Here is a 22,260-nt window from a genome sequence, read left to right on the forward strand (position 1 = left end):
ACTTACTAAATTACACCCGAAAGGACGGCAGAGACCCCTTATTTCACACATTCATTAAATAAATTTATTTTCAAATATACCTCATATAGGACCAAACTTAACTAGAATTTTTTTTGACACTTTAAAAATTACTAAGAATGGTTTTTATGAAATCAAACCTTCAAAAGGCAGCGTGGGTAAAGTGGGTAAGTCGGGGGTACAACAGCTAGTAATTAAATAAAGGAAGTCATTAATAATAATTAGTAAAACAATAAAAATATGTTCTGTCTTACTAACTATAAAAGTTCTCTAATGATTTATTTGTGTCACATATTAGATACGACGACCAAAATAAAGATAACTGTGAACTAGAACGTTGAAAAATAATAAACATTTCATCTACACATTCATATATTGACAAGTGAAACATTATTTTAACAGAAATATGTGAAAACAATCATGACTATTGTCATTTGTATTAAAAGTATGTTAACATAGGCAGTTGCGACAACATACATAAGCAAAAATAATAACTACAGGTTAACTTATATGTTTACAATTAGACAAAATAGTAATAAATGTTTAAAGTAATAATTTTAATAATAAATTACTTTCGTAATTTTTACTGAAATATCATTAAACTATATAAAGAAAAAAACATGTTCCATATTCAATAGTTACAAACTAAAGTTAGTTAATAAATATAATACAATATAATCTTAGTTTTAATTATAATTTAAAAGAGAGTATAATTCTAAAAATTAGTTAATTCTAATATGTTTTCACTTGAAACTAATACTTAGATTAATTTAGTGTAGAGGTTTTCGAAATGGGAATTATTTTAGAAAAATTCTAACGTAAAATATTTTTATGACAAAAATCATTTAAAAACGTGTATTCAAAGAGTAGCTTTTAACAGTATGTCAATTACCAGAACAAGTATCATTCTCGTTAAAAAATTAGAATTTAATAAATGCCATTTGAATTTAATAATATTATTAATGAAATATAATAGAATGAAATTTAATTAATGTCTATACAATATAAGTGTTATTTAATGCACTGTTAGAAAAAAATAATAGCTTATTTAACAAATATAACCTAGATAACTTTGCTTATAACTTGAACTTAAATTTTATATTTCCTTTATTATCTCTTTTTATCGACAAGTTTAAAAAATTTAAAGTGTACATAATTCGTCGAGAGAGCCGTAAATATATCAAAATACGAATGTTGCCAGATACAAAAAAAAATTATATCTTTGAAAAAAAAATCAGGAACGGTTATTTTTTAAAAGACTTAGATTTGCAAAAATGTAAATTTATTCTACTAAACTGCACAGCGTCATCTCCATATATGAAATTTACCAAAACGATCATAATTGGTTTCAATTTTATATCACTATTGGAATTAATATTTAATGTCATCCTAACAAAACATCCATGTCTACGTAAATTTGAATAAAGTATTGATCTACATTAAATAACTAATAGGAGAAAACTAGCGAAACAAAATATTAAGATATTTTCACTTTGTAACACTAAAAGTCTGCACATAATTTCAAAAGACTACAGAAGACCTTTTGTTAATATAAGCAAATTAAAACACAACATTGTAATTCTAACACTTATTTATAGAATAAATGCTTTATTTTTTTTTAATATACTGATTATAAAAAAACCATTGCGAAAAAACCACAGATTAAATTAAATACTATGGTGAAAGAATAATTAAAATAAAAATGCTATTAATAATCGTTCTGGTTTAAAGTAAAATAATTATAAATGAGATGAGAAATTTGTGTTACTAGCTCCTACATTTTCTTGTATGTGCTTTTTCTGAAGAATATCTCGTAAATTCTATGACATTGAAGCAAGCGGCTGTGATATTGGCAACATTGAAAGGTAAGGTCGCTATTACCTGACTACCTAAAGCAGCAAGGTAATGCCTTCTAACTTTTCGGTGATGAATGCACACATAGTGCAACATTTTAGAGGCATAATGTCTATTATAACTAGTCCAGTCGACTGGGGTAACTAAATACAATATTATGTGGTGTCCTATAAATCAACGTCAAGTCGATATCAATTTATATAGCAGGCAATGGCTAATTCAAGATTTTTTTTAAATAAAATATGTAATGTCTAAAGTTGGTTATAAAAATAATTCTCAGCAAGAAAGTATTACATGATAGCTAAAACTTATAATGTTTATAGTAACAGTAAAAATAATAATTAAAAGTTATAAAAAGAACATCAAAGGGTTAATAGAATTCGGTAAATGAATATCGATAATTTTAAAAACATGAGACAATATTTTATTAATTAATTTTTTGTAGTTTTTCATTACGTTGATTTATGGGTAACCCGGATTGTGTATCAGAAAATTTGCAATTTTTAGTAGAGGACAACATATTTGATATTTTTAAAAATCCGACATAGAATTGACAAGGACAATGGGATAGAGACTTATCGTGCGGCAACAGTGGGAGGAGACGAAGTGGCGCATGAGTATCCTATGAAGGTTGACGCGTGGTTCATACGTGATGTGGGCTAGCGACACGCGGCGGTGTGAGGGCAAGGCGGTGGTGACGAGTCGCGTGGTCACCAGCAGCAGCAGCTGCAGCTGCTTCCAGCTGCGCTCGTAAGGCCACCAGCTCGCGGGTACGTTGGTATATCGGGTCCTATAACAAATATTAACAGTTACATTATTTGAAATAAAAACAAAAAAGTTAGTAGGGACGCTATAGTTATAATTTACTATTTAAAAGTTCATAAGAGATTACACAAGAAATAAATAAAGGTTAACATTAAAATTGTGGTACACAATTAGATTAAAAAAGCATTACAAGCAAAATTTTTTTAATATATATTAACTATGATACCTTAAAAATAATTACAAAAGATGAAAATTACAAATTATTTTTGACACAATAATAAATGACAAAGAAACTTAAAAAAATTACTCTGGAACATATCTCAATGTTCTTTTATCTATATCTATATTACCTTGTTAGAAGTTAAAATTAAATTTAAATATCAAACGTTTTTCTTTATGAACATTGTATTTATAAACTGAATGAATATAATAACTTACTTGTTGCCGCATTGTAGGGTTCCATCGGCAGTACAACGCTTTCCAAAGCTTTATGATCCTTAGCGACGCGACCGGCACCAGAACTATTTGAGGACGAGAATACGGCGATGGAGACGTACTAGCGCCAAACGAAGATGGACCCCAATACAACGGATTAAGATATAAATCTTGACGACTGTTGATGTACGACCACAAAGAAACTGTCTTTGCTTTCACCTCTGAAATAAAGTTATTACTATGTATTTATTTTGTGGTTATCACAACAGTGAGAAATTAGATTATATAAAAGCATTGTTTGCTCTTTGCTACTGCAATGATTTTCTAAGGACAGGACAAGTATTTATATTGCAAACCTAGAACACTTGTCTGCTACTATGATAATATAACAGTTTCGTATCATTATCATCGCTTATATTAGTATAATTTAAGGCGACATTGGTAAGGTGACATTTTTATAAAATATACACCTTACCAAGTATAATGTAACGAAACTTGTAATAATATTTCAATGTATTCTTCTTGTCCACTCATAACTTAAGAATGACTTGACCAATTTCATTGTCCTTTTTTTAATAAGTTTTCTAATACATTTAAAGAATTTTGTTATAGATAAAAAATACAATGACCAGTAACACTTTGTATTATCAATGTTAATAAATATACAGCATGGGCAGTCATCATATGTCTGTGTCATCAATCCTAAGAAATCTAAGTCTTGTATATAGCCAATTATATCTCACTTGCTCTAGGAGAAGCTTCAGTGCAATTTATTAAGAAACCTTTTTACATTTGAACTGATATATTATTCATAGACAAAACAGCAGCGTCTTTCGAGTCAGCTAGTTTGCAGTATGTATATATATATATAAAAGTGCAGAAACTTGTCTTTAAATACATATATGCAAATGTAGTGTACATTATATATTCTATTCTAAACTATAGTTACGATTACAACGGCAAGTTACAAAATAAATAACTAATGATTACCTTCCTTAACCCGTTCACGTTCTGTGTTAAAGAGAAAAGTTCCAAATCTGCATGAATATAGATGATCCACTATGGTTATAAGCAAACGCTCGGTGAACTCAAACGCCGTTGGAAACTGTTGCTGTAGTTGCCAAACACAGTCCACCCACTGCACGAACACAGGAGACCGATCGGCGTCCGAGTGACGCTCGTCACCGTGACCTATACGCTGAAATTAAATGATAATAAGTCATCATCATCATCATCATTTCAACTGTACGTCCACTGGACACAGTTCATCATAGATTGCATCACCCGAAGCCAGAACAAGGTAGTCTCTTCCTTGTGAATGGTGGAAGCGATTCTCTACACTAGAAATTTCAATACCTTATACACATGTATTTTAAGTAAATGTATAGTGTTACAAGATAGCTAAATTTGATTCTTTTTTCATTTTTTATTTTTAATAGGAAGTTTTACACTTGTTAGGATATGTCAACCCCTTTGTGACCATCATACAAGTAAACTATTTAACTCAACAACCTATCAACTTTAAACCATTTGAATACCACTGTGCTGGCTAGAAGACAACCTGCAAAATAATCTGTTTAGTTCGATTTTAACAGTTTGACTGCTGACCGATGAGGGGCTCCGCTGGTTGGGAGCCATTCAAGTTTTTTTGTCTCATAGTCTGTTTTCTTTACAAAATACGTAAAAATCAGTTCATCAATTTTTATGATTTTTTTTTAAAAATTATTCAAAAAAATCTTACACCTTATGGCGGGAGAGGCGTCTGGAATGAAATTTTCAATCTGGGTGCCTTTCTCGCCTTAGGGCGAGATAAAGTTATCTAGAAATTTTAATTATTTATTATAATATAAACATTCACAAATCAATAATATCCTCCAGCCAGCCTCAAGGCGAGACGGGCGTCCCGCGTTTACCCTCCCTTCCCGCCTTAAAAGCCAAAAAGGCATTCAAACTGTTAATATCTATCAAAATCAAAGTGTCTCTAAATATATTACATTAATACAGGTTGTTTTCTTGAAAAGCGACAGGCCAATAACATCAGGCAATAACTAAGTCCTTCGGGAGATATAGCTTCGACGTTAAACATCATAAAATATTAAATTTTAAAAAGATTACAATCAAAACTTACATACAAATTTATGTTTATTTGCTATTTCAAATTATTACAGGAATACAATAAGCATCTTTTGCCATGTTTACATGAGAAAAACTTACAAGTTGAAATTTATGGCCAAACGATAACCATTCTTTCTCGATGAGTACTTCGAAGCCGCGAAGAGTTCGATAGTAGGGGTCCAACATAAGCATGGCGAGCGCTGTTAATTGAGCGGTGCGATCCCAGCCGTCTGAACAGTGGACTAGCACGGATGTTTTGTGGTTTTCCACCTAGAATACAAATAAAATACACTTAACCAATATAAAAAAAATTACCTACAAATACAGATCAATAATATCGAATAGACCCATTTTGACAAATTTAAACGAAAAATTTTAAATTAAGAACCATCATCTCAATGGGTTATGGCGGACGTGTCTAATATCATTTTAAATAATTGCTATACATTTGGAAATAAAATAGAGATTTGAAATATAATTGATTTTCATTTAAATTGTTTGTTTTATTTTTACCTATTAACATTACCATTTAACCTAATAAAATTAAACATTTGATTACAAAATAAAATAATTATTTATTTTAAAATTATAAAATATTTGACCAACATTTAAAAAAAATAAAACTCTATAACATCTCCTAAATAATAATTAAGTTACTTAGGTGCTAAAAAATGACATTTGTTTCGTTCCACATCCCATTAATATTATTTTTCTGTGGTTGTACTTAGATATTTCTATGAAAGCCAAAACTAACTCACCTTATCGACAATTCGTACAGCTCCCGCTAATATACATTTGATGTGTTTAAGCCAACAACTTGCTTCTATACCACTGAACCACCTAAAAAAAATATATTTATAGAGGTCCTTCGATTAAATAAGACTAAGAGGGTTCATCTAGCCGTCTTTTAAGTATACTTATGACCAAATAAAAGGAAAAGCTTGTTATAGTGGGCATTAACGACTTTAAAGAAATGTAAAAACGTGTGTCCATGTGGTTAATTTTTTTAAAGGTATGCTAGTAATAACTTTTGTATTTTAATAATATCCTTTCAGGTAACAATTAAAAATCCCAATCACTATGTTACTAGATGTTTCTAATAGATCTGCTAGATGACTGATCAATAAGATGCATATTACATATACATTTGATTATATTAATTAAATCTTGCTATTAAAGTGTAGGGTAGCTGAAATTTAATATATTTTTAAGTTACAAACAATGTGCACTATAGTTAAAGATTCTATACATAGTTTGATATGTAAGTAAATAATTCATACTTACTGTTTATATTTTTCTACTTGACGTTCGCGCAATCTTTTATGCGATTTTTTTTATTACTTTTCGTCTTTATATATCTATATCTATGTAACTAATATAAGTGACTCCAATTTAGTGGGAGGTTAAGATATGCCTCACTAGGCATGTGATTTTAAACTGTACAAGTTAATAATTTGAAATAAGGCCAATCATAGGAGGTCCAGTGCTAAACACAAGCCTTAGATTTCAAATTGAATAATATTACCAAAATAAAACTGAAGTAAAGTAACTGTTATAAAGACAACATATATGAATTAATTCTAACCTCGTTTGATCGATTTGTGGAAAACAAAGCTCTTTAAGCTTGCGCAAACTCTCCCTCATTACGTGGATATTATGTATGTCCAAAAATACCAATTCGGCATTTTGATAAGCATCCTCTGATTCATAGCTAAAAACAAAAGAAAATTATTACAAAAAAATATAAACCTTTGATACTTCCTATTTCCTATCAGTAAACTATCAAATTGAACTTGTAATTTAAATACTTTTTAAATATCTAAGTTGTTTCAAAAGTAAGCTTTATTAAAAAATATTTATTCATTAAATATACCTAATTATAATAGTAACTCATAACAAAATTAAAACTAAAAGCTGTTTATTTTTATTTAATGATCTCAAAATTTTACATGCATTCCAAAAGTCACAATATCTTAATAAGACATTGAACATACTTGTGATTGCAAAGATTGTTTGTGTGATTAGAACGCCGATTGTACTCTTTTGTTTATTGTTATGAAACTATTTGAATGTATCCTAGTGTGTACAATAAAAATATTAAATAAATATTAGATAAGCCTCAATAACTAGGTAGTTGAAGGTACCAATTCAATTCTTAAGTTTTATAACATGAATAATTTTCACATAAATTGAAACAGTCAAGAAGTTCATTTACTACAAAAATATACGATTTTGAAATTTGTTCAATAAGTCATTTAATGGCTTAAACTTTAGGTTTGATATAATCCCACAGGTAAAGTCACGATTAAGAAAACTGTATGTGGCATTTCTTGAGATAATTTTGTATGAAATACTTCATAAACTTGCCTCACGTTTTGACAATGAATTTCTAAAGAGTATGACGACATTACAGATTATAACATTATGTCATTAAAGATTATTACATTTCTTGAGGCACCTTATATAATTAATCAAGCAACCTACCCTCCGCCTTTAGCCTTATTCGCAATTGCATTAGCACTAGGTCGAGCATCCATTATAAATAGTTTATGCGCCTGGGCATTTGCATCCATTATCAGCTGTATGTATCTTTCATCTTCACGGCTACGTTTACCACTGACCTGTAAAATTATTATTAAAATTAGTAAATTTTATAACAAAACAAATTAAGATGAGTATATATTACGTATACATTCATATACATAATAGCTACATCAACTAACACTGGCTGGCACTGACTGATTTAGGTCGCGTCAACCACCGAAGGCTGACGGAATGTGTACCAGTGGTGGCCAAGCTGTTAGATAGTGCAAACCATTTTACGAAATTTTAAATTTTTGTGAGTCGCAATTGAATACGCATTTAAAACACGCAAAAGAAGCTTTTTTACAAAAATCATATTTATTAAAATTATTTAAACAAAAGTACAAAATATGTGTATTGAAGTTTCATATAATGGCACTTGTATATGACAGCTCAATACGACAGCTAATTATGATCGGTATTTGGATTTCGCTCATGTTATGGTAGAATAATAATAATTCACACTAGTAATTTATTTCGATTTGCCAAGAGCTTTCATTTATGTTATATATATTATGTTATATAAATTTACATTTTGTAATAATTGGACAGTCAATCGGAGCCGAAAATCGTTCAAAGAGCTGCATATGGCTCGTGAGCTACAATTTGGCCACCCCTAGCATATAAAATAACAAGACATTTTAAAATTTAAACTGATTTATGGAATTATAGAATACTTATTGAAATTTTTTTATAATCATGTTTGAGGCACAAATGGTAAAAAATCTAAAACTCAAACTAGCCGTAAAAAAAGTACAAACTAACTGACAGACCCTACGAAAGCAGCGCTTAAGTGGTGCACACGGCGATAAGGGGGCTTCCGTTAAAAACATACTGCACATGCTGTAATATTCATGATCACTTGTGTATATCACGAGAAGTATGTTAAAAAAGATCAATATGTTAAAAGCTAAAATTAAATAGAGCTAGCCTAGCCTAGCTTTCATCAACTAAAATGTATTCTGATCTGAGAGGTGGCGAATATTAACTTAGTCAAGTTTTTTTAAAAGCATTTTCTCAATCTGTAATACAACAGTTTAAAGGTGCATACCCCAACTAAAGGTTGACTACATCTTGTTATAGTTGCCTGAGAACTGGGATGTATCCAAGCAAGCACTGGTATACGCCCTCGAGAACGAAAAGCTGCAACAGACCTTAATAGGTCATCATTAGCAGCAGCCGGTACAGCCCACACAGAAGGATAACTGTCACAGATTTCATATTTGTCATTGATGCGAGTTATGCGCCACATGTCGTTGTTTACGCCCTGCAATCAACATAATATAATATTAATGCTAACCCGCATTACTAATCCAATGTTATGCAAACATTCATTATTCAGTTTAAATACTTTTATTCAAAAACTAGTTGCATGGAAATTAAAACATTTTATCATAAGTTTCTATGTGCCAAATGAAATTCCGGGAGGAGTATACATTATTCCATTTTTTATTTAGAGACATTATTTTGTTTGTTTGATCCAAGCGTCATTTGCACATTTTAAAAACAATTTAGTATATCCAAAAGTTTTAGTTAAATAATGCAGAATTTTAATGCGCAAGATTTTAGGAAACAATTATTTTTGCATTTGATTTGGTGTGGCATGAAAGGGTTATATTTTTTTTAATAATTTAAAAAGTATATTATTACGGCACCAATCAAATATTAAGTAGGATTAAAAATGTTCAAACCATTCTTCTAAGTTCTGCAATTGGCTCATACACATGCCAGCCATCCTCTGGAAAATTTTCAGAATAACTAAAAGCAAATAAAGGTAGCCGATGGGATAAAGGAAAAGCTAGTTGCTGCAACTTTTCAAATATACCACGTCTTGAATGATTTTCTTGTTTGTGTGCAAAGCGTAAATTGCGCATATCCTGGAAAGGAAAAATTAACAAAAATTATATCTCTTAATTCAATGTAAAATTCATTAAAATAATTGTTATATGAAATATAGCTCAGCTTTTTCACCTTGCAAAAGACTTCAATCCCATATGAGTTTTCACCTTTTGATGATGCACCACCCACTTTTTCAATACGCGATACCTTAAAATATACAAGCTTCCATATATAATTACATATTTACTAGTTGTTTGGTGGTCTGTGACTTCTGCAAATACTTATTAACACATTTATACCAGCACCACCCACAAGTGACTTTCATTGGATTGTCTGATCAGGCACTAAATACAAACCAGTGGCTCATACTAGATTGTAAATTCTAGCGGCGCATACCACTGGTGGCCAACAGCAGACTATTTGTTAATACTGAACAAACAAACTACAATCTCACCATTAATATTGTTACCAAGAAAAACCAATTTTTTATAGTATGTAACATTTATTATTAATACAATGTGTTTGTTAAACTATATTAATATACAAGCATTAAAGCTTATACAGATATATATAAAGCTTTTTCGAATTGGTCTCCATTGGCTTCAATACAGTCCTTAAAATATTGCCAGTTATCAATGGCAACATGCACTCTTTTTATAGGAAAACTTTTCACTGCCAATCATATGGATTGTTTTAGGGACTCCAAATGATCATTGAGTTTAGAGCATACTTTACTTTCTAGAACTAACTAAAAATCATAATCCAATGGATTAAAATCAGGATTAGATGACAATCAGCCTCTGAAGGCGTCCAGAATATTTGTTTTGATATTTTCATAAAAATAAGGCTTTGTCACTCCCTCATACCTAACACCCTACTAAACCATCATTGAAGTTGGATAATGCCCATGTTGTACTATATTTGCCATCTGAGAACCTTCTTTAGAGCTTTTAGGATAAATATGGTCATTTTGTTGGTTAGGTTAGAAACAATTTTCTGACAACCTCCTGTTTGTGTATTGCTATACTACTTGTTTCAATTTTACCGCCTTATTCTCTTTAGAATTATGATTAAGAAATAACTGGTACATATCTTACAGGCAGCAAGGCTCGAGTCATAAAATATGCAACAGAGATTTGGTTTTCTTTATCACCCTGCTCCATTTTAATATCAAAAAATAGTACACGATACATTGGTGCGAAAATAAGAAAACTCAATGAACAATCATATAAAAATGACAAATTTCAAATCAATAGTAATATTTTGTTTATTTTAAATTATTACAGTATTTATGACCAGACCAAGTATACATGTACAAGTCGGAACAAGCAACAGTCTTGTATTACTAAATTAATCCCATTATAAATAGCCCAGCATGTATTTCCACACTGTCTCATGAAAATTGATGTTTGTGCAAATAAAGAATGTTTAAAAAGGGTCTCCTTCACATCTCCATCTAAACATGCTTTATAACTACTTTATGTAACTTAATAAGAATGGTTAATGTATGCATTGTGTAAGTATTGCTATTAAACTTATAGATATTAAAAAGTTTATAACATATTATGTCAGTTGTATGTACTTTGAAAGCTTTCATGGTTACAAATAAATTAATTAAGTTCTGAATAAATTGAGACATTATTTATAAGTGTTATTTACTAAAATATCTATTTTCCTTCTCTTATAATGTCAAGCTATTGAAAGCTTAGCAATTACAAACTATGGTTTAGTATTATAGATCAGCAGTTCTATGTTTGATCAACATATACTAATAAATAACAGTTATTATTTATAAATTTAACCTTATAAAAATTAAATGATAAGCTAAGTATTTTTATTGTATATAAGAAATCATAATTCATATAATAAAAAAATACTGAGTGAAAAAAATAATAACATTTTTTCACATGTTCCTGAAGTGAAATTTTAATAAAAATGTTGTTTATTTAATCTTATAGACACTGAATGCTACTGATCTTATTGAAAATCTATGGGGGGACCCATTTTCAGCAGTGGGTGTCCTATGGCTGAAATGATGATATTGTTATAAGTTTATGAAATAGAATTCTTCAAAAATATTAAATAATAACTTACAACACCCAAAGGAACACTCAAGGTACTCTGAAGTGCAGTTGCTTCAGTAGGACGGAAGTGAAGCTGGTAGTTGGTGACTTTAAGAACTCCTCTAGATGGTCCACTATATGGGCACAAGTATGTAACATCTCTAGCAACACCCATTACCTTTTCTCCATCTAGCAACTGAATATCTCCCAATAGTTGAGACTAAAATAAATAAAACATTTTTATTCCATTGATGGCAAAAAACATTTTTATGATAAATATATAATTCAGGGAATTATTTTGTAATAAAAGCATAAATATTAAAAGGAATACTCAAATTTCAAATAAATAGAACATGTCTTTATAATGTATTATTAAAATATATACAAGCCTTAATAAGTTCATTATATTCTTTCTGTTTTCGAATACGATTAACGAATAAACAAACATGAATGGCTTTATTCTGGCTCATTTTGCACTACATAAGAACTGAAGTAGATGTTAGAGTCACAAACTGCAAAAAGCAACTGTCATCTATGAACAATCTAATCAATGCAGTAGATTCTTCAGGAAGTGACCAAGCAACGGTTACAGGGTTCAAGAGGAATAAATTAATCCTTTTAGGAAACTTACGGAGTCCTGTCCGTGTTTGGAATTTAATGAACTCGATTTTGAATCCGAATCCAAGGAATCTGAACTCGCATTCTTAGACAGAGAAAAATCAGAACTAAGCAGCTCTGAGCTGTTATGCTTATCCATTTTGTAAAAAGATGTTGGTTTTTACAATATTACAAAAAGAAAAACAAAACTCCGAGCTATTAAAAGGAAACATTAGTTTTTATCACAATGACTCCACTAAGTTTATACTTATTACTTAACTAATGTTAAACGTCAATACTGACAGCCACCTACTACGATACACACTACAAGCAATTTGATACATTGATAAACTTACCAATATTCAAATATAATTTTCATTATTTCTTCTGCGAATTTGAATTTTTTTTATCAAAATTCCTGTAACTAATAAATTCATATTTTATTTATAAGTTCAGCATATTTACATTAATATTAAATAAAACACACAAAATCAGTACCTTATGATGACATTACTCAAAAAACATATAGCGATAATATTTACTATTCCCTGGTATCATCGTATTATTTTGTAAATTTTAAATATCAAATTGCTAATTCTAAAGGTACTAGTCGTAAAGATACAGATGATCTCACTCATACAATACATATAGAATCGTTAAGCAGAAACCGTGTTATATTAATTTCAAATATAAAAATTGTTCATTTTAATACTCAACTTTTTTTTATTAAATTCATTCATTTCTCTAAATTATTTCTGATAAAGTCATGAAATATTAAATCAATATCTTGCCATAACACCCTAATCGTTTGTATCGTTGTTAGGTGTCTTAGTCATATAAATCATTTCAAAGAGGTAATATAGTTAATCAATTTCATCAAACAGAAGTTTTTAAGGAACAAAACATGAAATTACCTGTAACAATTTCTTCGAGTACATCTATGGTGTATAAACCAAGTTATATTCTAGAACCTGAGCGACAACTGAAAGCCGAAAACTTTGAATGGGATACAAATCATCCAAAATCTCTTTCGAGTATTTGCGTTGAAAAGTTAAGTCAAGATTGGGCTGGTAAGTATATTTAAAAAGAAACTTTGACAGCTAGCATTAAAAATAAAAAATAAAAAACTATACTTTACTCTAACTTTAGTTGAATGAAAAAGAGAGAGAAAAGAATAAAAGGAAAAACAAAATTTTTAAGCAAATATTAATTAATATTTATATTACCTAAGAGTAAATTAAAAAAAGGGCTGTAAAATGATTTTATTTTATAGACCTCATAATCAATATATGTCTCTGCATACATTTAAAAGCCCTAACTATCCAGCGGTATTTTCCTATTTATTTTGTTATAACAATCAACGACAGTGTTTTTAAAGTATTATTAATACTAGAATATTTCTATTTCAATATAAATTTTATAAAATAAATGTTAATGTAAAACCTAGCAACAACATCCTATGAAATTTTTTCCTTATTTTATTACTTCTTTAGGTTCTCCAAAATTAGATGAATTTTGTGCGAAAGATCGTGAATTATTTTTACAAATTTTGGACACTAATATACCGCTACAAATTTTGGTGGATAATATAAAGAGTGATATTTTTTGGAAGCGTTGCTACTTATCCACGTGGAATGACTCTATATTAATGGTAGAAGAAAAACCCTGGATTAACCGTTTTATGGAACGGTATTACGCAGACATACTTGGGAATATGAATCCTAAGCAATACGATCCCGAAAAGGTATATAGCAACTTTTCCAAATCATGCTTGCATTCTTAAAACATAAGTTTCCATTAATTTAAAAATTTATTGGTTTATCATCGCCTTATCATTATTTTAAATCAAAATGAGTAATTGTTTTACAACAACTTTTTAGGTAAATAGTTTGGTAAAACTTTGCGGACCTTATATACAATCGTTACATATCAAAAATTTAATTCCATCTGATATACCTGTACAAAGAACAACGTCCCCAGAAATGGAAAATTTGTTAACGAGTCGACGACAAAATGGTTTAAAAACATCAGGAGGTCCTGAAGTATTAAACAGAGGTAATTGAAAAAGTAAGAAAAGTCGTTATTAATAAAAGTGACATAAATTTGATAATGGTATTTTTCAGATCATATCTCGTTGCATGCAGCTTTAGGTAGCTTAAATAATTTAACCGAATTAAATATTACTTATCAATTAACTAACATTGGTGAAGAATATAGACGAGATCAATTTCAATTTACTAACAACGATGCTAGGAATTTAGCTCATGGCTTGGAAAAATGCATCCATCTGAAAATACTGAGGTACAACTTTTAAAAAGATTTATTTGTTTAATTTTGCAATAAAATGTCAATACGTTTTAATTATTTGTTCTTTGATTTCAGAATAACAAGAAGTGATATGAATTGTCAAAGAGTGCGATATATTTTACGCGGCTTATCCGATAATTCAAATTTAGAAACTCTTGACTTTAGCCATTGTAAGATTGGTGATGAAGGTTTATCATCCATAGCAAAATTTATATTAAAACATGATAAACTACGAAATCTTATTTTAGTTGATAATTTATTTGGTAAGTGTTCTGAAAATAATTTATCACATTATTCTTTAAATTTATGTCTGTAGGAAGAAGAATAGAAAGAAATTGACATAAATTAACTGTTGAAGTATGTACTCCTAGCTCAAAATTTATTAAACGAAAAAGTGTTTATGTAAACATGTTAATAATGATTTATTTCTATTGAAGAGCATTTATTAACGACTGAATTTGTTTTTTATTTTCAGGTCCTAACGGAATCGAAAGTGTGGCACATGTATTAAACCACACAAGTTGTGGTTTAAGAAACTTGGATTTACGACTAAACAATAAGCTTGGCTCTGATGGTATTGCTCACATTGCTGTTTCTCTAGCAAGAGGATGTAACTTAACATCGTAAATATCTTTTTATTGTACGACTTGATAATTCATTTGGGAGAGCATTACATGTCAATACGCTCCAATGTCTCTGACTTTTCTAAATTATAACAATTTAAAAAAGTTACGCTTAAACCAAAACCTGTAAAAATATAAAGTTAAAGCTTAGGAATAAATTTTTCTACAATTGTATTGAGGATATTGTAAACTTAGTCACCAAAAAAAAAACTGTCCGAGTTTGTTCTGGTCTTAGATCGACCCGCGTTGGGAAGTGGAAGGATGCAATGCTATTATACGAAAACTTGTTTCTATCAAATTAAGCTTTTCTAATATTCTCAGACGTACATAATTGTCCACTAAGTATTTCTACCCAGTAGATAAAAACATAAATAATATATAATAACAATACATTGACACATATCTTAAAGTCGATACTAAGGCGGTCACCTGTTCAAAAGTTCGACTTTATAATTGTAGTGACCTTGCCGAGCTGCTACGATACCTTCTAAGTTAAACAAATTAATAAAGCTTTCACGCTACGGTTTTGAATTTCAAAAAGGTGCCATGGTCGTATTTTTATAAGATATGCCTACACAGAAACAAAAGACTACAAAACTATGGGAAGGATTGCTAACGAAGTTAAAATAAAATAATATATTATAATTTATTTTATTTATTTAAACTTTTTTACCACCAAAGAACTTTTAAGAACCAAAATCATCGACGTAATTCGAAGAATTGCTCGTCTGCTATGGCAGTAGGTAGGATACATCGCTCGCGCAGACGACAGCCATTAAGTTCTCGAGTGACGTCCATGAGGTGAAGGGATGATAAAATCCAGCTATTTCCCACAATGAAAAGTCACTGAATGCGGGCAGCGAAAGACCGGTCGTTGTGGCGATCTTTAGGGAAGGATTTGCAGTTGGCGTCTATCGACTGAAATGAACGAATGAAATGACCTTTTCATATTTATAGTTTGAACATATCAAGTTGCGGTATAAAACCAGATCCATTGCAAAAGCCGCCCGACGGTGTTTGGTCGGCGTTAAACACAGAATATCATCCAACATGCGGCGATTTACTAGCAAGAGCTATTGGCTTAGTTAAAACTCCATTGAGATCATTGGACATAAGCGTGAATAATATTGGATCAGTAAGTAATATGTATAATAATTATTATTTACATTGTTAAAAAATCTATTCACTACCCAATATTAAAAACATGTCATCAAAAATTCTTAATTTAAATTATGAACTTTCTATTTTTGAATTTGTTTTAGCCAAGCGACATGACACTTTCTAATGCGATATGTCTTAGTTACATTATTGATATTAACTTGAAAAGATCGGGAATGAGTTCCCTGGCAATGGCAATAGCGGAATCTGCTGCTGCCGCTCAGAGACTTAGGAGAGAAACAGAGAAAGGTATAAGATTTAAGAGAAGCGCTGGAAGAGTAGTACAAGCAAGGAGGGTTGCAAAGGGAATGAATATTGGTATGTTAGCGGTTTTAGCTTAAATATAATTTACTTTATTTATCAACATCATCATTTCAGCCGGACCGTGTGAAAGCATTCTGCTTCCAGCGTTTTCAGATGACCGAGGTCATGTATTAATCTTGCATGTCTTACGCTGCCGATCTGTGGTCTCAATTCCAGAACTTTAAAGCCCCAGCGGCCATGTGTTCTGTACGCCGTGTGGTTTACCAGTGCCTCTTTAACTTGCCAATCGGCTGGGTCATGTCGGTTTCGATCATCTATGGAGCTCCTCAATTTTGAGTCAAACTCGTAGAGAAATCTAGACCATAGTCTTCTCCATGGCTCGTCAGACGACTGTTTGTTGATCAACTCCCAAAGTGAGAGACCACGTTTCTGTGACGTAAGTCATATGTGGTAATCCGTTTTAAAAGTGGTAATGTTACTAACAATGAAATATGGATTGTAAAGTAAATGTATCAAAATAGTTTTTATTCTCATGTTCTTAACCTTTTTAGAAGCAGATCCTGTATTATTAGCGCAACAGTTATCTGCTCGTCCATCAATCGTGTCCGTAACTTCAGAAGAGGGCACTTATAATATTCAAGCACAGCCTTTATCAACCGATTTTGGATTTGTACCGGCGCTTAAGGTATACCCAACATACATAAATCAATTAATGGAATCAGATGTTATTTTGCGAAAGTCCATCCTAGGTAAGAAAAGGACCAATATTTAGCCACTTCCGCACATGCACGGTTATGACTGCATGTGCGGGAGTGGCTAAATATTGGTCCCTTTTCTTACATACATAAATCAGGTGTTAGAGAAAGCTCTAATAGTGTTTTAAAAATAGAATGCAATGTCATCTTTTTCGACGTCACTGATTTAATTTTTGTAATTACTACTTTAATTCATTAAAGTTTCGGAGAATCTTCTTATATGCGTCTTACAACGAAACGATGTCTTCAGAGAGCACAGAGACAACTCTTGGCATTTGTATGTTATTGTTGTTACCAACAAGTAGTTTATGTTTTAAGAAACGAATGTTAACAAAAATGTGTATATTCTTTTCTTTTTTCTTTCGTTTGCAACGTCTGTGCCAGACGTCTACCGGCTGGAACCCCATGGTCATCTTTAAAGCTTTGTGTCAACATTACGGACACGCCTTCTCATACTAATGTAGTTTGAACGACAGTAGCCGAGTACCTCAATGTTTTAATCTAGAGTTGGGACATATATTCGTTGAGAAGCAAATAAAAATCTCATCGGCATATATTTTCTGGTCTAGCACAATAATGAGCTAAATAGTATGAAAAATTTAAAAATAAAATTATGATGTATACTTTCTGATAACGATGCTTATGGTTAATATAATATTAATATTCTGTTCAGAGTCCATTACCATCATCCCGCACTTCATCAATTACGGGTGCATCAACGTCTAGAAGATCCAGCCATCACGTATTATTAGAGCCTGTCAAAGTAAGTTTTTAATTTTCATTGAAGCAACACAACAGAGGCAAAAATAATACATTTTTATTACAAACGTTAATTTTCGAGATAGAAACATACTTCTTATTGTAGCCATTTGTAAAAATACTGACAAAACAGGATAAATGTCAAATAAATTGATTAAACCATACAAAATTACAATGTATTGGTTATACAAAATCTGTCTGATATGAGACTAAAATCAGTCTCACAGAAAGAGAATTCTGGAATAAGATGGGGAGGCTTATGTCGCTTCAGGCGAGCCTTATATTAATAACATAACGTTAATCTAAATTTAAATACCTTAAAACTAATCGTACTAAAAACATGAAATGGTATATTTTACATTTATCATGAAATGTAAGATGTAGCTTTAAAAATAATAATAACACGACTAAAATTCTATAAATAAGCATTGAATAGATTCAAATTAGGTTAATTGATTGCAAAAAAACTGCTTTTCCACCAGTTATGCACAAAGACGTGAATAAGTAAAAAAAAATGGAAGTTTTTGTAATATTCATATTCCCGGGTATGTCAATGTCAGATTTGCCGCCCAGTCATTTTTATAACCTGTGCAATGTTTATAGGTATCTGTTCAGACGATCATTAACAAGACCTATCATCGGCTTAATGTAGAAAAAATTTAAATTACCATATTTTTTTTATTAAAGTACGCAGGTCGTATTTTATACTGCAAATAATTAGGATTATCGATAAAATGATCTAGTAAACTAGTTTGTAGAATAGATTAGTTAATGTGCCTATTATAACTTTACAGGAAGTACGTCGCACTGCATTAGTAAGACGACGATCCGATGGCTCATTGCTGGAACCTCGTTTTCTTAATAACCAACGCCGAATCAAAATATGTATTTCCAACGAAGACGAGCAATGAAACTCAAATAAAACCTTGTTATAATAGACTATCAGACAAATAAGTATTTATGATTTTGTTCTTAATTAAAATAAAAAAAACAATAACCATAGTAATTGCTTTTATTAACCTTTTATATTTATTCACGAAATTTTTTTCATTATTTCCAACTTACATTACGAAGCAGTATTTTAGTACTATTTTTTAAAAATCGTAAAAATTATTAAGCAGCTATTATTTATTAATTTTTAGCACAATTAAAACGATGACTTTATGCAAGTTATATTAAATTATTAGTATTTTATAAGAAACGCTCACAGATCATAAAAAGATAAATGATGATACGCTATGACAATGATAGGTATATACTAATGCTATATAATTCCACAAATGGTAATACGTAATTTGTTTTTACTTATTCGTATTTTACTAATAGAAAAATCTAAAAAAATTATCAGTATTGTGTATGGCTAATATAATCATAACTTTAAATTAATGACTTAATGGTCATTAATTAATATTGCGATTCTACAAATTTTTTATTACCCTTATAATAAATTTAAATTGTTTTCTTAAATTGATTTCAGCAATTCTATTATTATTCTAAACCAAATGAAGCATGAATTAATTAACATCTGCGAACAGAAGAATTTAATTATTGTCATAAATATAATTTATTTTAAAACAAATTTCATACAGATACCACGAACGAAATTACTGCTCGGTATTTGAACGGTTGAGTACAGTGGCAACATTTGTAATAAACGTCAGTAACCAACCAGTATTAACTTTTTCTTTGGCACTTTTGGTAGTCTGTTTGTGTGTCATGGGAGTGAATATGTCAGTTATTTTATTTCGATACTCTGTGGTTTAGTCAGTCAGCCATGTTTAGTGTTTGAAACAGTGGTATTTTAATTTAGTGATAATAAATAATAAAGTTGTGAATATAACTCATATTAAGACTCTCAATATCTGTGTTAGTGAATCTTCAATGTTTTTAGTGAAATTTGGGTGATATCACAACCGTGACAATGAATTGGGGTACAGAGCTTTGGGTAAGTGAACACAACTATATAATTTTTCTTTACTTACATAGTGACTAATATGTTACTTTATTATAACTTTTTTTAACGTTTAGTTTAATGTAAGTCAAATACTCTGACCTAATGGTTATAGAAAGAATTAGTAAAATTATTATATATAATTGAAAATAGTCACATAGTATTCGTATAGTGTTTGGAAAGTTGATTTATTTATTTTGTACTGTTTCCATTTTTTTTAAACTCATAGTATATTTTTACTATTAAAACTCAATTTAACCGACCTAAAAACACTCGTACTGTTAATTAAAAACAAATGTTTTATAAAAGTCAAGTTTTAAATTAATATTTCTATAAAAAAAAAATAGTACTACATTCTTGATAACATTTTTCCGTTGTCCATGGTACTTTATTAATGTGGTTATAAAGATTGATGTCATTCTATGTTTACCTTTAGTTTGTTTATGGATAATGAACAGTTTCTAGCTTCTTATCATGCCTGTGATGCAAATAATTCGCATTCTTGAGTTATGTTATATATGTTATATTAAATATATTTAAGCAATTAAATTTGTCATGTATCTCAAAAATAATTTTTTCTCATTTAAATTTTGTATCTTACTGACACTGTTAACTTTCAATGTATTTAAAAGATGTAGGGATGAATGAAATGTTTTATAAACAGAATATTTAAGGGTGAAGATAAATTTGGAAACAAAAATTAAAAGAAAAAACTTTATTTTAGAAACTTAAATCTATTTGCACAGTATCAAGCAATATCTTCACTATCACCATCATGGTAGTGTCTTCCAAATGTTGCTTGATGACATCAACCTGGTAAGACAATTTTATAGTGCTGCTAATGTTTGTAAAAACATAGGCTCTTCATTGCCATTGTCTAGTTATATCTGATGCAACCTAAATGATGGTGTGTATTATTTTTTAAACTTTTGTGTTTTATTCTTTGTATTAAGGTATATGTAAGGTATATAGAAATTGATGAATTTTGACATATAAAATTTTATCAATTAATGTTAGTGATTTTCTAATAATGTTTTTAATTTTCATTAAGTACCCATTTTTAATGAATTGTTTGTTAACTGTCTTTAAAATTTATTGACTCTATATTTATATGTATATTTTGTTTATTCTTTCTACTACTATGATACAAAATACATACATACAGATCTTTACATCTCCAATTTAAACCAACCATGTTAAAAATATTATTTTATTAATTTCTACTCTTAGAAACTGCTTAACATGTCATTACCATCATTTCCTTAACCTTAATTTATAAGACATCTTGTATAGTATATATTTTTGGTAATAAGTACACCGTAATGTTTATTTACAAAATTAAATAAATAGGTTTGTTACCGTTAATAATGTAATATGGATGTTATTTACATGAACAAGCATAGTTATTTACCTTAAAGTGATTTAAACAAAAAATAAATTTTAAGTAATTATAAAAAGTGGATATCTACTCTCTCTTGAATAAAAAAATACATGTTGTTCTTTGATGGCAGTATATCCAGTTAAAGTATTAAAGAGAAACCTCGGATTGTTAACTAGGGTAACTGGGCTAGTAATAAACCAGAGTAAATAGCTAATAGGTTTTATTGATTACATTCATAATTACAAGTCTAAATTGAACTTTTTACTCCTATACTAATTTTAGTATCTTTTTATCAGGAAATCTGGAATTGTATAGTTTAATAGCTATCAAAAGGTTTTTGGTCTACTTATACCCATCATTTTAAAGTATCGAAATCTTGAATTAACTTTCCTGTCTTTGTAAAAAAATTACAATTTTTATTTCCTTAAGCTCCAAAGTAACAGTAAAATCCACTACTTAACAAAACCCTACATTAAGGACTACCTGTCTGGCAGGGTGAATTACATTTGAAATAAAATTTTGGACACGCAAGCATCTTAAACAGTGCTATTGGTTTAGGGAAAAATGGTAATTGGCTTTAATGGTCATTTTATTAAAAATAACTAGTAAATTAACAATATTTCTGTCTAGCTTGATAGGTAGTTAAACATTAGTAAAAAACAAAATTTAAATCCCTTGATATTTAAGAATGATGAATGAAAATTTGGACATGTTTATTACTTGAATGGCTAATTACTAATAATAACTGTGGAGGAATATTGTATAAAAATAAATTCTATTGTGATTATTGTAA

General features: G+C 29.8%; 4 protein-coding genes across 5 annotated transcripts in view; 3 read left to right on the top strand and 1 right to left on the bottom strand.

Annotated features, from left to right (window-relative positions):
• Positions 1 to 995: 995 nt before the first annotated feature.
• mtm (myotubularin) lies at positions 996 to 12,538 on the bottom strand. Its single transcript, XM_068772589.1, has 12 exons — positions 12,304 to 12,538; positions 11,704 to 11,892; positions 9,742 to 9,816; positions 9,462 to 9,647; positions 8,822 to 9,037; positions 7,672 to 7,808; positions 6,773 to 6,898; positions 5,946 to 6,027; positions 5,287 to 5,457; positions 4,063 to 4,270; positions 3,076 to 3,293; positions 996 to 2,662 (listed from the first exon to the last, which is right to left on the bottom strand). Exons 1-12 carry the CDS (start codon positions 12,427 to 12,429, stop codon positions 2,516 to 2,518), a joined length of 1,881 nt encoding a protein of 626 aa, XP_068628690.1. The 5' UTR covers positions 12,430 to 12,538; the 3' UTR covers positions 996 to 2,515.
• Positions 12,539 to 13,173: 635 nt separating this feature from the next.
• On the top strand, positions 13,174 to 14,583 carry LOC137929855 (dynein regulatory complex subunit 5-like). Its single transcript, XM_068772976.1, has 4 exons — positions 13,174 to 13,339; positions 13,763 to 14,013; positions 14,150 to 14,324; positions 14,393 to 14,583. The coding sequence occupies exons 1-4, from the start codon at positions 13,174 to 13,176 to the stop codon at positions 14,581 to 14,583; spliced, it is 783 nt and encodes a 260-aa protein (XP_068629077.1).
• An 84-nt stretch (positions 14,584 to 14,667) lies between these two features.
• Positions 14,668 to 19,046, top strand: LOC137929856 (NLR family CARD domain-containing protein 3-like). Its single transcript, XM_068772977.1, has 7 exons — positions 14,668 to 14,839; positions 15,052 to 15,199; positions 16,157 to 16,334; positions 16,462 to 16,675; positions 17,173 to 17,306; positions 18,050 to 18,139; positions 18,930 to 19,046. Exons 1-7 carry the CDS (start codon positions 14,668 to 14,670, stop codon positions 19,044 to 19,046), a joined length of 1,053 nt encoding a protein of 350 aa, XP_068629078.1.
• A 785-nt stretch (positions 19,047 to 19,831) lies between these two features.
• The window catches only part of Cip4 (formin-binding protein 1-like Cip4), a 59,041-nt gene continuing 56,612 nt past the window's right edge, over positions 19,832 to 22,260 (top strand). For both annotated transcript variants that reach the window (XM_068772593.1, XM_068772592.1), the window contains exon 1: positions 19,832 to 20,080. In XM_068772593.1, coding sequence (XP_068628694.1) covers positions 20,057 to 20,080 — 24 coding nt within the window. In that variant the 5' untranslated portion in view covers positions 19,832 to 20,056. The remainder of the gene's footprint in view (positions 20,081 to 22,260) is intronic.

The sequence above is a fragment of the Battus philenor genome, unplaced genomic scaffold (genome assembly GCF_028537555.1).
Source record: "Battus philenor isolate CCGP_79_NKW_IND1 unplaced genomic scaffold, ilBatPhil1.0.hap1 SCAF_5, whole genome shotgun sequence".
NCBI classification, from domain to species: domain Eukaryota; kingdom Metazoa; phylum Arthropoda; class Insecta; order Lepidoptera; family Papilionidae; genus Battus; species Battus philenor.

Bases quoted from the DNA above. Each gene is read 5' to 3' on its own strand.
- mtm (XM_068772589.1), bottom strand. From the start codon at position 12,429: ATGGATAAGCATAACAGCTCAGAGCTGCTTAGTTCTGATTTTTCTCTG. The intron at 9,817-11,703 runs GTAAGTTATTAT...GTATATTTTAAG, and splicing joins TGAGTGTTCCTTTGGGTGTT to GTATCGCGTATTGAAAAAGT. The intron at 6,028-6,772 runs GTTAGAATTAAT...TATTTTTTTTAG, and splicing joins CCACAAATCGATCAAACGAG to GTGGTTCAGTGGTATAGAAG.
- LOC137929855 (XM_068772976.1), top strand. From the start codon at position 13,174: ATGAAATTACCTGTAACAATTTCTTCGAGTACATCTATGGTGTATAAA. The intron at 13,340-13,762 runs GTAAGTATATTT...TTACTTCTTTAG, and splicing joins GTTAAGTCAAGATTGGGCTG to GTTCTCCAAAATTAGATGAA. The intron at 14,325-14,392 runs GTAATTGAAAAA...GGTATTTTTCAG, and splicing joins TCCTGAAGTATTAAACAGAG to ATCATATCTCGTTGCATGCA.
- LOC137929856 (XM_068772977.1), top strand. From the start codon at position 14,668: ATGAATTGTCAAAGAGTGCGATATATTTTACGCGGCTTATCCGATAAT. The intron at 15,200-16,156 runs GTAAATATCTTT...TCATATTTATAG, and splicing joins AGAGGATGTAACTTAACATC to TTTGAACATATCAAGTTGCG. The intron at 16,335-16,461 runs GTAAGTAATATG...AATTTGTTTTAG, and splicing joins GCGTGAATAATATTGGATCA to CCAAGCGACATGACACTTTC.